We start from the raw sequence: 15,664 nt of genomic DNA on the forward strand, positions 1-15,664 counted from the left end.
ACCAAAAGTTTGGACACACCTTCTCATTTAAAGATTTTTCTGTATTTTCATGACTTTGAAAATTGTACATTCACACTGAAGGCATCAAAACTATGAATTAACACATGTGGAATTATATACTTCAGAAAAAAGTGTGAAACAACTGAAAATATGTCTTATATTCTAGGTTCTTCAAAGTAACCACCTTTTGCTTTGATGGCTGCTTTGCGCACTCTTGGCATTCTCTTGATGAGCTTCAAGAGGTAGTCACCGGAAATGGTCTTCCAACAATCTTGAAGGAGTTCCCAGAGATGCTTAGCACTTGTTGGCCCTTTTGCCTTCACTCTGCGGTCCAGCTCACCCCAAACCATCTCGATTGGGTTCAGGTCTGGTGACTGTGGAGGCTAGGTCATCTGGCGTAGCACCCCATCACTCTCCTTCTTGGTCAAACAGCCCTTACACAGCCTGGAGGTGTGTTTTGGGTCATTGTCCTGTTGAAAAATAAATGATGATCCAACTAAACGCAAACCAGATGGAATAGCATGCCGGTGCAAGATGTTGTGGTAGCCATGATGGTTCAGTATGCCTTCAATTTTGAATAAATCCCCAACAGTGTCACCAGCAAAGCACCCCCACACCATCACACCTCCTCCTCCATGCTTCACGGTGGGAACCAGGCATGTAGAGTCCATCCATTCACCTTTTCTGCATCGCACAAAGATACGGTGGTTAGAACCAAAGATCTCAAATTTGGACTCATGAGACCAAAGGACAGATTTCCACTGGTCTAATGTCCATTCCTTGTGTTCTTTAGCCCAAACTTGTCTCTTCTGCTTGTTGCCTGTCCTTAGCAGTGGTTTCCTAGCAGCTATTTTACCATGAAGGCCTGCTGCACAAAGTCTCCTCTTAACAGTTGTTGTAGAGATGTGTCTGCTGCTAGAACTCTGTGTGGCATTAGCCTGGTCTTTAATCTGAGCTGCCGTTAACCTGCGATTTCTGAGGCTGGTGACTCGGATAAACTTATCCTCAGAAGCAGAGGTGACTCTTGATCTTCCTTTCCTGGGGTGGTCCTCATGTGAGCCAGTTTCTTTGTAGCGCTTGATGGTTTTTGCAACTGTACTTGGGGACACTTTCAAAGTTTTCCCAATTTTTCGGACTGACTGACCTTGATTTCTTAAAGTAATGATGGCCACTCGTTTTTCTTTACTTAGCTGCTTTTTTCTTGCCATAATACAAATTCTAACAGTCTATTCAGTAGGACTATCAGCTGTGTATCCACCAGACTTCTGCACAACACAACTGATGGTCCCAACCCCATTTATAAGGCAAGAAATCCCACTTATTAAACCTGACAGAGCACTCCTGTGAAGTGAAAACCATTTCCGGTGACAACCTCTTGAAGCTCATCAAGAGAATGCCAAGAGTGTGCAAAGCAGTCATCAAAGCAAAAGGTGGCTACTTTGAAGAACCTAGAATATAAGACATATTTTCAGTTGTTTCACACTTTTTTGTTAAGTATATAATTCCACATGTGTTAATTCATAGTTTTGATGCCTTGAGTGTGAATGTACAATTTTCAAAGTCATGAAAATACACAAAAATCTTTAAATGAGAAGGTGTGTCCAAACCTTTGGTCTGTACTGTGTGTGTATATATTGTAAGGCAGCGCTAGTCATCATACTGGGGGATACTCGCTGCACCGGGTAAATTAAGCACACGTGCAATGTCCTTCCGGTATTTTCTCAATACAGCAGTTTATTATGTTATCATAAACCGCTGTTCACACACATAATGTCCATCTTAGTTTGTCACCGGCATGTTTACACACTTAACATCCGGGAGTCTCTCAAATAGCAGACAGGCCCAATTGGCCCAGGACACAGCCTTCAGCAAGGTAATACTATAGCAATGTCCATAACACAGTCCATGTAACAAAGTGTATTACCTTTGCCGGGTTTAGTTGCTGCAGTCCCTTTAATCCGCCACCACTGTGGCTTTGTGGCTTCCCAGGTAGGGGTCTCTAGCAGTCGTCCCGTCTATGGCTACTGGAATGTTTCACTCACACACATCCAGTCTGCGCCTTTCCGGACTCTTCACCAAGCCTCTGCCTTCCAAGGCCACTAGCATCCACTCACAGGATCCAGTCTCAGCCTTTCAGGCACCAGGCTTCACTCAGCCTCACTAGGCAGAACGGTGTCCCACACACATGGGGAACAAGCCTCATGTCTCTCACACCGAACACACCTGTCTCCAATTACCGGGGTTTATATATCCTGTGCACACATACACCCATACTGACAGGACCTTGCTGATGTCACAGTCATCTGATCAGTCAGCTGTGTGTATAGGTCCTGTGTGCTGTCCCAGTCATGTGTACAGACCTTTACTGTGCATACAGGACCTGTGTGATGTCACAGTCATGTGACCAGTCAGTTAAAGGGGAAGGTACATTGTCAGGTAAAACACATCCTGGACCATTTACAGTAAAGCTAGCAAGCTACTGCATTACAATATATATATATATATATATATATATATATATATATATTTATATTTATATTACATGGGGATCTGTTCTCCTTCATCCAAGCAGCCATTGAGAATTATAAATGACTAGAGATTTAGGCATATCGCTCTCTCAGACATAAAAGAGAGCCTATTTGGTGTCCTTTTATAACCTCTAAAATTTTTACTTGCAAAGAGGTGTCAATCCAAAGTCAGACATATCAAAGAAGGCTTTAAGAAAAAAAGACATGTAAGATATACATAATATAATGAGTGCAGGATTTCTTGTAAGAAGCTTCACTCTGGCCGAAATTAGCTTCAGTATACAAAGAGACAGAGATGAAAGAAGTATCAAAAATCTAATATCCATTAATGTTAATATAAAGACATTACTAAGTGTTTGTAGAATTACAAAAGTTATTATATATTAGGTAATCAAGCGATTAATGGAGATGTCCAGGACTGGGCTCAAGAAGCTAGAGAAAACGCAAACATGTATCCGACGGGAAGGATAAGTAGCTTAATTGTGTTAGTCACCACATGTTTATGATTCTATAATAATAAGCCACAAATATATATATATCTACCGTATATTTGAGTAAAACCTTTTTATAGGTACAACAGTGGACAACTTACATCTCATTATTTCTCTTGAACGGTAACCAATTTGTTTCACTCATTGTTATTTGCTTTTGTTTTTTATCTACAAAAATAAGGATTAATTAGGGCATGGAGAGCCTACCTTGAGCAAGGGGCGCCATAACGTAAACTTTAGGGTGCGAACCTCTGCAGATGGGCAGAAACAATTATAGAGGGAGTATACAGCACATTGTGATTTATTTATTATTCTGACCCTCTATGTTGGTTTATTTAATAATGGGATTCACGTAACATACCGATGATGTGATTTAAGCTATCGCTGTGGTGTATGCGATATGACTCTCGCATAACATCACTGCATATGGATATAGCCAATGCTTACATAGACAATAACCTCTCTTGAAAAAGAACAGTATACTATCTATGTAATCCCCTTGTTTGTTTCATACACTCTTCAGCATTGAAATTACAACACCAAGAAGGAAAAGTAATGGAGTTATGGAAATCACATGATGGATAGCCATGTGAATGATATCCAAATGATGAAAAAATGGAAACCAATTTCATTATATCTCGGTTTATTCAGTATGGATTATGATAACCACACAAGTCTTACACACCTTTGCATGCAATGAATAAGATTATTAATGGTTGTCTGAGGAATGATCTGCCATGCTGAATGCATTTGGGCATACAAATCATAAACATCTGCTGTTTCCAGCTCTCTTTGCGATGGCATCGGACCATAACCAAGTACCAATGGTTAGCACGTTTACGGTAAGCAGGCTGCTCACAGTAACACGAGCAACATAATGGTCTGGTGTTGTACCGTGGAAAAATGGCTCCTGGGACACTTTGTAGGAATGGCCGTACCACTGGTTCCACCACCAAATCAATCAACTACTGTACTATTAGTGTACCTGGAATGGAGACTAGAGGGATTCAGCTATCGTACACCCCACCTCATCATACTGGTCCTACTCCCAAGATTATGTTCCCTCTTCAAGATTTTAACCATGTAGGCTCCAGACCAATCTCCGGGAATCACTGTATTCAAGACCAAAGCAGAACTTCAGAGTGCATTATAAAATGTGGAGATCTGGAGACCACACGGGCAATGCCTTGAAGAGGCCTTCACAAGGGAAGGTCACACTGCAAAATGTACGGTTAACAAACCCTTTAAGTCTTCACTCCAGATACACTAACAGCTCTGCATAATATTGTTTTGGTGGTGGATCATGCCATACAGCCATTTCTACCAAGTCCTGGGACCAATTTTTAAACATCACAACACCAGGCCGTAAGTTGCTTGTGCTATTGTGAGCAGTCTTCGTGGCCTAAACATGCTACCATGACCTGCAGTGTCTCCGGATTTGTCTACCATCAAGAACATCTGAGACATCATTGGTCGGCAATTGCAAAGGTAGCTGCCAGAAAAGGATATTGATTATATGAGTGCCCAATTCCTCAGATAACCATTTACAACCTCAAGGCCAAGGCATGCATGTGTGTTTATTTCTGTGCGTGTTGCACATACTCACAAATAAATCAATTTGTTTGAAAAAATATGTTTCCATATTTTCAAAATTTAATATCATTAACCTGTCTATCTATCCTGTGATTTCGATAACTCAACGACTTATCTTTCTTGGGGTTATAATTTTAATGTTGAGAAGTGTATAATAGTGGTATGTATGAAACAAATTGGGCTTGTATAATATTACTGCATGCAATAGAGTCAATATCTATATAGCCAACAGCTTCTCCTGAGGAGTGGTCTATAGGTGCATTGCTGCATTTCCTTCACTCATTACATGGGAGGTTACAATGTTCAATAACTTAATATGCCGAATTATCATTATAGAGGACAACATTTGCTCGATCCATACTTCTATAGCCTAATACAAGGACCTGTATGTTACTCATTGTTGAAACCTTTACCTTATCTGTAAATATTTGTTAATATATAAACTAAGGAACTGTAAAATATTTTTATATATATTACAATAAATGTTTGATGTTTTAACAGTAGAAGGTTTTTTGGTTTTGTGAGGCCGATGCCCTAGACAATAACAAAGCTTTTTTATTTAGCTATTCAAAAGTGCAGGTAAAAGCCAAAGCATATTAATATATACCGTACTTTTCGCACTACAAGACGCACTTTTTTCCTCCAAAATTTGGAGGAAAGTGGGGGGTGCGTCTTATTGTCCGAATATATATGCATACTATGGCTGTGGGTGGTGTGCGGGGGGGGGGGGGGGGGACTGCTGCAGCCTACACTGTGCCCGCTACTAAAGAAAATGAATATTCACTGCTCCCCACACCCATGGACGTGGAGAGCAGTGAATATTCATTTTCCTTATTAGCGCACACTGTACCCGCAGCGCGGCTCCTGCTGCGCTTGGCAGTCATATGTGCCCGCTATTAAAGACCATGAATATTCACTACAACCCACTCCCATGGGTTGTAGTGAATATTCATGCTCTTTAATAGCGGGCACATGTGACCTCCGGCCGCAGCAGGAGCCGCGCTGCGGGTACAGTGAGTGTGCTATTAAGGAGCGTGAATGGTCACTGCTCCCCACGCACACAGTCCCGGCATGGGGAGCAGTGACTATTCCGGCAGAGCATCTCACAGTGTGAGGGCGCATGGCAGTGACGCCATGAGTGGCTCACACAGTGAGATCAGTGTCGGCAGCAGAGCGGAGGAGGGGAGTATAATTGTTTGGGGTTTTTTTGTGCGCAGCGTGATGGGGATCAGAGGGTGCCAAGCATACCAGGAAAGGGATGAGGGGTGCCATGCATACCAGGATGGAGGGATGAGGGGTGACATACATACCAGGAAGAGGGATGAGGAGTGCCATGCATACCAGGATTGAGGGATGAGGGGTGCCATGCATACCAGGAAGAGGGATGAGAGGTGCCATGCATACCAGGATGAGGGGGGCCATACATACCAGGATGAGGGGGGCCATACATACCAGGATGAGGGGTGCCATGCATACCAGGATGAGAGATGAAGAATGGCATACATACCAGGATGAGGGAAGAAGGGTGCCAATACATACCAGGAGGAGGAATGAAGGGTGCCAATACATACCAGGAGGAAAGATGAGGGGGGCCATGCATACCAGGATGAAGGGGTGCCATGCATACATGAACGAGGGAGGAGGGGTGCCATGCATACCAGGATGAGGGGTGCCATGCATACCAGGATGAGGGGGGCCATACATACCAGGATGAGAGATGAGGGGTGGCATGCATACCAGGATAAGGGGTGCCATGCATACCAGGAAGAGGGATGAATAATGGCATACATACCAGGATGAGGGATGAAGGGTGCCAATACATACCAGGAGGAGGAATGAAGGGTGCCAATACATACCAGGAGGAAAGATGAGGGGGGTCATGCATACAAGGATGAGGGGGTGCCATGCATACAAGAATGAGGAAGGAGGGGTGCCATGCATACCCGGAAGAGGGGTGCCATGCATACCTGGATGAGGGGGCGCCATGCATACATGAATGAGGAAGGAGGGGTGCCATGCATACCCGGATGAGGGGTGCCATGCATACCCGGATGAGGGGTGCCATGCATACCCGGATGAGGGGTGCCATGCATACCAGGATGAGGGGTGCCATGCATACCAGGATGAGGGGTGCCATGCATACCAGGATGAGGGGTGCCTTGCATACCAGGATGAGGGGTGCCTTGCATACCAGGATGGGGATCAGGGTGTGCCTTGCATACCAGGATGGGGATCAGGGTGTGCCTTGCATACCAGGATGGGGATCAGGGGGTGCCATGCATACCAGGATGGTGGATTGGTGTGGCATGCATACCAGGATGAGGGGTGCCTTGCATACCAGTATAGGGATCAGGGGGTGCATTGCATACCAGGATGAGGGGTGCCTTGCATACACGGATAAGGGGTGCTTTGCATACCAGGATGGGAATCAGGGGGTGTCTTGCATACCAGGATGGGGATCAGGGGGCGCCTTGCATACCAGGATGGGGATCAGGGGGTGCCTTGCATACCAAGATGGGGATCAGGGGGTGCCTTGCATACCAAGATGGGGATCAGGGGGTGCCTTGCATACCAGGATGGGGATCAGGGGGAGCCTTGCATACCAGGATGGAGGATTGGGGTGCCATGCATACCAGGATGAGGGGGGGCCATGCATACCAAGATGAGGGGTGCCATGCATACCAGGATGAGGGGAGCCTTGCATACCAGGATGAGGGGAGCCTTGCATACCAGGATGAGGATCAGGGGGTGCCTTGCATACCAGTATGGGATCAGGGGGTGCCTTGTATACCAGTATGGGGATCAGGGGGTGCCATGCATACCAGGATGGGGATCAGGGGGTGCCATGCATACCAGGATGGGGATCAGGGGGTGCCATGCATACCAGGATGGGGATCAGGGGGTGCCATGCATACCAGGATGAGGGGTGCCTTGCATACCAGGATGAGGGGTGCCTTGCATACCAGGATGAGGGGTGCCTTGCATACCAGGATGGGGATCAGGGGGTGCCTTGCATACCAGGATGGGGATCAGGGGGTGCCTTGCATACCAGGATGGGGATCAGGGGGTGCCTTGCATACCAGGATGGGGATCAGGGGGTGCCATGCATACCAGGAAGGTGGATTGGGGTGCCAGGCATACCAGGATGGGGCATTGGGGTGCCACGCATACCAAGATGGGGATGAGGGGTGGCATGCATACCAGGATGAGGGGTGCCTTGCATACCAGGATGACGGGTGCCTTGCATACAAGGATGGGGATGAGGGGGTGCCTTGCATACCAGGATGGGGATCAAGGGGTGCCATGCATACCAGGATGGGGATCAAGGGGTGCCATGCATACCAGGATGGGGGATTGGGGTGCCATGCATACCAGGATGAGGGGTGCTTTGCATACCAGGATGAGGGGTGCTTTGCATACCAGGATGAGGGGTGCTTTGCATACCAGGATGAGGGGTGCCTTGCATACCAGGATGAGGGGTGCCTTGCAAACCAGGATGAGGGGTGCCTTGCAAACCAGGATGGGGATCAGGGGGTGCCTTGCATACCAGGATGGGGGATCAGGGGGTGCCTTGCATACCAGGATGGAGGATTGGGGTGCCATGCATACCAGGATGGAGGATTGGGGTGCCATGCATACCAGGATGGAGGATTGGGGTGCCATGCATACCAGGATGGGGATGAGGGGTGACATGCATGTCAGGATGGGGATGAGGGCCACGTATAACAGGATGAGGGGCCCATATATACCAGGATGGGGAATATTAACAGAATTGGGGGACATTACCCCTATAACAGTGTCAGAAGCAGGCCCCCTCCCCCTTAACAGTGCATCATGACCACATTTTTTGCTTAATTTTTTTTATATTTTCCTCCTCTAAAACCTAGGTGTGTCTTAAGGTCCGATGCGTCTTATAGTCCGAAAAATACGGTAAATCAATCCACGCAACGTCAAGCTAGCAACTCAGCCAGTATTAGTGGTAGTCCTCAAATAAATGATTCTATAGCACTGTTACCTCAGCACCGACAAATGATGACGTTAAGTAACTTGCTGCAAATCTGTTTTATTTAGATCCAGCACCAAATAGGAGACACAGATATTGCCCAAAGTTTCGACCTATATTAGATCTTTATCAAGGACAACTGTGTGAGTAGTGGCCGGGTGTGTGGGGTAATGCGGCGCCCACTCACACAGATGTCCTTGATAAAGACCTAATATAGATCAAAACGTTGAGCAACATCTGTTTCTCCTATTTGGTGCCAAATCTAAGTAATATATAAATCGCACATAATATGGATATATTCTACGCGGACAACCATTCATATCCTGGGGATATTCAATTCAGCAAAATAGTCAATCTGCTGCAAAATGTGTGAATATCCACAGCAGATTTCATCACTTTTAAGATAGCAGGGGTGAAATGAGCAGCACAATTCACTTAGTCTAGACATACCCTTCTTCTATAATGGCCAATTTTGCTTTGTGCCTTATGTTTTCAATTTATGCAGGTCAAGGGTGTGACTGCTTCAATGTGATCGATAGATTTATGGTCCATTTCGAAGGGACAATAATTGGCAAACAAAAGCTATAGCATAGACGCTCGTACCTGACTATCACCCAAAAAATGAAGCAAAACGCTTGTTTGTTAGGTGATCATATCTTCTATACCAACATAGAAGTTGTGGTTATGGGCAATAAATCGCCTGGTGTAAGTAGGACATGTACTGCCGATGATGTGATGTTGTATGGGGACAGAACAACGGTGTTAATAATAATGTTCCTATCAGGCCAGCAAAAAAGCAACTTGTATATAGCTGTTTGGAATTCGGTAATGGGCCTATACCATCGGTTTTAATCTACCTTTACGTTACATTCTAAGTATATTCTTTGGAATAACACAACTGAAGATGGTAAAATAGTCTGCACAGCGGCTGACTTAAAAGGGCTCACCAGTCAAGTGATATTGATGACCTATACTGAGAGAACAGGAGCTGATCTGCAGTACCCAGCAGTGGCAGCTACACATTTAACCTAACTGCACCTGTGCAGCTTTATACAGCATCTACTACCGATTGCCCACAGAAGTCTACAACAACTGATTGAGGATTGTGCCAGGTGTTTTGTACCCCCACCGATCTGACACTGATCCTATGGATATTATGTGCGAAGAACCCCTTTATCTTCTTTAACGTTCAGGAAATATTAACTGGCCTTTACCTTAAGATTGGAAATGTAACATACTGACTTTCTATACAGCTTATTGAATAAAAGGATTGACCACACCTGTATTATACATCTAACTTTTTGAGTACACAATGCTTTTTTGGGATACCTCCACCCCACCTAATACTGCACAACACAGCAAAGGAAATGTAAAAGAAACCTCCAAAATCATACAGAACATTGAATCAGTCATAGTACAAACTATGCATGGTTAAATATTAAACATATCAATTTCCAATAAGGGAACTCATTATTTAGTTCTACTGTAAATTTGCCTCATAGTACAGAATAGATGGGAATTGGTTTAATTCTCAAATGATTAATTTCTCCACTCCAGACCTGCAGTGCCCTGAGCCAATTTCTACTTTACCATGTTCATTCATACATTACTTGTACTTAAATATAAAGATGCCCCGACAGTGTGATGCAATAACTAAAGTAAGACATGCTACAAAATACTAAGTTATGGCATTGTAAGGAATAAATTACTGTCTATGTTGTGATCAATAAATAGTATTTGCAAAACTTCTGGCAGTCAGTTTTCTTTACATAAATGACCATACCTATATTCAAAAGTATTTTGGTTAAAGTTAAGGTCTTGTATAATGACAACTTCATGCACTTTCAATTGGCATCACACAACCAGACAGAAGTAATCACACTTTTTTTAAAAAAAATGCAAAACTTTTGGTCACCACTCTATTAACTTCCCTTTAGGTAGTGGTTTTAAACTTTTGACACTGGCAGAGATTTGGAAATATCTGCATTATACAGTGAATGTTGGAATCAGGGAGCAAACACCAACATAAAATTAAAAAGCGTTTCTGAGCACAAAAGGACTGTTCAAATCAAGCACAGGCGCTCGGCGCACCCTTGGTGAGGCCAAACAATTCAGTTCACCCTCCCATCTGCTAGTTTTGCATTTATCTCCGCCCCTGTCTAGTTACTGAAAAGCCAGAGTTGTCAATTAAAGGGAATATTTTACCAGGTTTTTGTTACCCAATATGAGAGCAACATAATATAGGGGCAGAGATCCTGATTCTAGTGATGTATCAATTACTGGCTGTTTGCTGTAGTTTTCATGAAAGGACTGTATTATCAGGAGGAGTTTATCACTAGAGGACTAGTAAACCTGATTCCAGGTAGTCAAACCTGGAACCCACCACTGATTGTCAGCTTTCTGCCTATGCACAGAGTACACAGAAAGCTGCCAATCAGTGGTGGGGTTATACAGAGTTAAAGAGTCAGAGAATTGGTAGATCTGGAGTAGATCAGATTGAAAACGATCAAAACTGCAGCACCTAGTAAAGTGACACATTACTGGAATCAGGGTCTCTGCCCCTACATCATGCTGCTCTCAGATAGGGTAGCAAAAACCTGGTGACAAATTCCCTTTAAAGAAGAATGAAGAGAGATAAATGCAAAGAAAGAAGGAGGGAGGGTGCACTAGATTACTCAGCCACGACAAGGGCGCTCCAAGCGAATGCGCTTGGTTTGAACAGTTATTTTTTGATGGAAGACTCACTTTAACCCCTTTCCAACCCTTGCCGTATTAGTACGCACATTTGCGTACTGCCCGTTCAGTGAGGGCTGCTGCGCTGAGCCCTCACTGAACCGAGCACATGTCAGCTGATTCTTACAGCTGACATGTGCCCGCAACAGCCGCAGGTGGAATCGCGATCCACCCGCGACTGTTAACATGTTAAATGCCGCTGTCAATCTCCGACAGCGGCATTTAACGCGCGCTTCCGGGTTGCGCGTCATAAGCCCCGCCCATCGGCGACCCCGTCACGTGATCGCGGGTCACCGATGGGTGGGCATGACAACCCAGGGTCTGCAGCAGACGCCTGTGGTTATCATGATCTGGTCGCTATGAGCGCCACCTAGTGGTCGGCGCTCATAGCACAGGACCATTTCTGCTGCATGCAGGGGATCTGCTGATCCCCTGAATGTAGCAGAGACGATCAGACAACTGCTGCTTCTAGTCTCCTATGGAGACTATTGAAGCATGCAGTAAGTGAAAAAAAAAAGTTTTTAAAAATATAAAAAAAATATAAAAGTTTAAATCACCCCCCTTTCGCCCCATTCAAAATAAAATATATATATATATTAAAAAAAAAAAACCTACATAGACATATTTGGTATCGCCGCGTTCAGAATCGCCCGATTTATCAATATAAAAAAAGAATTAATCCGATCGGTAAACGGTGTAATGAGAAAAAAATTCTAAACGCCAGAATTACGTTTTTTGGTCGCCGCAAAATTGCAATAAAATGCAATAACGGGCAATCAAAACATCGGATCTACCCCAAAATGTTATCAATAAAAAATTCAGCACGGAGCGCAAAAAATAAGCCCTCACCCAGTCCCGGATCACGAAAAATGGAGACGCTACAGGTCTCGGAAAATGGCGCTATTTTTTTTTAGTTTTTTTTACCAAATTTGGGAATTTTTTTTCACCACTTAAATATAAAATAACCTATACATGTTTGGTGTCTACGAACTCGTAATGACCTGGAGAATAAGAATGACAGAGGTCAGTTTTAGCATTCAGTGAACGTGGTAAAAAAAAATAAATAAAAAACAACTGTGGTATTGCACTTTTTTTTGCAATTTTACCGCACTTGGAATTTTTTTCCCGTTCACGATATGGTAAAACTAGTAATGTTGGTGAAAAGTACAACTTGTCCCGCAAAAAATAAGCCCTCACACGGCCATATTGTCCAAAAAATAAAAATGCTATGGCTCTGGGAACAAGGGGAGCAAAAAACGAAAAAGCAAAAACGACAAAACCCAAGGTTGCGAAGAGGTTAATGAGAGGTATTTAAAAAAATCTCACATGATCCAAAAAAGAAAGAGTGAAATATCATTAAGTTGGATTTGGAACAAGAGATATACTTACTACAAAGTCAATCTTAAACCATGTGGGATGATTTTTTTTTTTCCCCAATTAGTGTCTGAAAATGCTTTTAGACCATGGAGCCATAATGAAATCGTTCCCTTGCCTTGTTATATAACAACTGGCAAGTAAAACAAACTTTTTTATATATATCGCAAGGATACGCACTAACAAACATCATAGTTTGTAAAAATAATGTACCTGTTTTATATGGTCATTTACTTACTTTGCCCAGTAATTCTCCAAGGGTCACATCTTCATGATTGAGAATCCATTTTTTATCCTGAAGAAATACAAAGAAAATCATATCACTCTGCACTTGATAAAAGATCTCTTAAGCAGATGGGAGAACTGTAGAGAATATTACAATTACTACCACATTGCTGAAACCATCTTAAAAGCTCGTAAAATACCCTGGCACAACAGGATATTAAAAGCTACATTGCTGCAATTTCATTTTACAGAGTAAAGCCTACAGCATGATGGCGTATTTATAAGCATTGCACAGCATGTACCGCTACACAATGATACGGATACGGGGCCGTCTGCTTTTGAATACTAAAATTACTTACATGGTAGCAGATAAGAATGAAGCTCTCATAATGTTTAGTGATTCCTTATCAGCCTAATATTTTACGCTTGGAATAACTCAATTCTTGTCCTCTAATATGATAAACATTCATTTCTGCCACATTGTAAGAACATGAGCATGATAACAAAAGTGTTTTCAAATACACTGGAAATATTAAATTAGGCAGATATTATAAGTAGGGCAATGGAGAATAAACCCAAATAGTTTGTTAGTGTATGGGTCAATAGTCACACAGTATTTATCAATATGCCTTGTTATACTCCGTGATCCACTTCTTTTGCAAGGGGCAGTTAGGCCCACAAGATTAAATAAAAATAGGGAATTTTAACATTCGTTACAACCAAAATTATTTTTCATTTTGAGCAAAAAGATAGGTCGTCTACGGGCTGACTCACAATAAAGGTCCCTTCAGCAGGATCAGCTAGCCATCTGATAAGTAGAGGCTAGTTATGAGCGAGCATGCTCGTTTAACCCTTTCACCGAGCATGCTCGGGTGCTTACCGAGTATCTTCGGCGTGCTCGTATATTATGTTCGAGTCCCTGCATCTGCATGATTTACAGCTGTAAGACAGCCTCAACTCATGCAGGGATTGCCAGTTTGTTAGGGAATCCTCACATGTGTTCAGGCTGTCTTACAGCCGTAAATCATGCAGACGCAGGGACTCGAACATAATATAAGAGCACGCCGAAGATACTCGGTAAGCCCTTGAGTGTGCTCGACAAAAGGGTTAAACGAGCACGCTCGTTCATCACTAGTAGAGGCCTTTCGACGCTCTCCCAACAGATGATTTTGGTGGGGGTTAGGGGTAACAACTGGCGATTTGAGTTCAAACACCTGACCCTTTTGTTCTATAGAAGGTAAGCCTTTGCCCAGGGTGTCCTGACAGTGGCTTTCTCCTTTTTTCCCCTCAGAGCTTATAAACGCTTGGAAAAGCATTCATGTGTGTAGGGTAGTCGCAAGACACAACCGTCGACTGATCGAGCTTTTGGCCGACAGTCATCTATTGTGTATGAGCACCTTAAGACAACATGTTCAAATGAATGTGCACAACTATATTTGGTGACTACCTAACTTGGTCAGCAGTGTAGCTGGAATTTGGCCCTTATAAAAGTAATGTATGGTTCATTTGGCTAATTTAAGCTTTTATTTGGTGACTTAGAATCCAGCAAGTTACGGTGTCTGGTCACGGTTTCAAACTGCTTCAACCCCTCACCGACATATGGTATAAGCTGGCTAGCATTCGGTCTTTGATATGAGTCCAGGAACTGGAGCCACTCTCCTTGTGGTTGCTAACCTGTTAAATGCTGAAGTCAATCTGTGACAGAGGTATTTACAGCCTGGGAGCCACACTGTTAAAAAACCCCAATCGTGCCACCTCAATGTGATCATGCGGTGCTGATAGGATTCCATGACGGCTGCGGGTCTGCTGAAGACTCCCGTGCCTATGATGACGGCACCCTAGTGAAAGTCAGCCTGTGGCTGGTGTTCATAGAAGACTGTGATTTTTGCTATACACAGCAATACTGTCACGACAGGTGTGGGAAAGACTTAGTGCAACACAGAGGGAAGAGGGAAAGGGAGCCCAAACACTAGGGAAAGGGGGAAGTGCAGACCTCCTGGTCTAGTCTAGTGTCACCCTGTCACAACTACTATTCCTATATTGCCTCTTCAGTAATTGCAGCACTCGCCCTGTCTTTCCCTGGGGTATTTCTAAGGCTAGGAAAGGGAGATGAGCACTAGTCGATCTCCAATAAACTTTATAGACAACAAGGGTAGACAAACAGGGGGAGAATGCTTAGCTTTAGACGATTCCAGACAAATGCAAACTCGACCTCAAGGTCCAGAGAGGACGAAATACTGCTCTTGTTAAGCCTTCACAAGTAGAAATTAATATAGCCGGCACCTCCCTTTCAGACACACAAGGTATATATACACCCAGGCCAGGGAGCTAATTACCAGATGAAGGTAGCCGCTAGGTCCTAGAGACAGCCTCTCATCTAAGATGATGTCTGTTATGCCAAACGTAGAGATCTCCTGCAACCAACTGCAGGGCGACTGTCACCTCTGATACATTTGTGACAAATACTCTGGTATTGCTGTATAGAGTACAAACGATCTGACAATCACAAATTCAAGTCCCCTAGGGGACTAAAATACTGTGAAAAGCGATAAAAAAAAGTTTTAGAGAATGGTAATAGAATATATTACCTTATAACATAGTTAATAAAAGGCGATCAAAACATTGTATCTACCCCAAAATGGTATCAATGGAAATGTCAGCTTAGGGCGCAAAAATTAAGCCCTCACATAGCTCAATTCTCCAAAAATTTTTAAATA

The 15,664-nt window shown here is 43.6% G+C and overlaps 1 protein-coding gene across 2 annotated transcripts in view; it reads right to left on the reverse strand.

Moving 5' to 3' along the window:
* Positions 1 to 15,664, reverse strand: part of FER (FER tyrosine kinase) — a 340,421-nt gene that overhangs the window by 94,512 nt on the left and 230,245 nt on the right. For both annotated transcript variants that reach the window (XM_073677555.1, XM_073677564.1), the window contains exon 15: positions 12,961 to 13,017. In XM_073677555.1, the coding sequence (XP_073533656.1) occupies positions 12,961 to 13,017 (57 nt within the window). The remainder of the gene's footprint in view (positions 1 to 12,960; positions 13,018 to 15,664) is intronic.

This window comes from Phyllobates terribilis, unplaced genomic scaffold (assembly GCF_046119375.1).
Source record: "Phyllobates terribilis strain yellow unplaced genomic scaffold, ASM4611937v1 Scaffold_1__5_contigs__length_1240528914, whole genome shotgun sequence".
In the NCBI taxonomy this organism is placed as follows: domain Eukaryota; kingdom Metazoa; phylum Chordata; class Amphibia; order Anura; family Dendrobatidae; genus Phyllobates; species Phyllobates terribilis.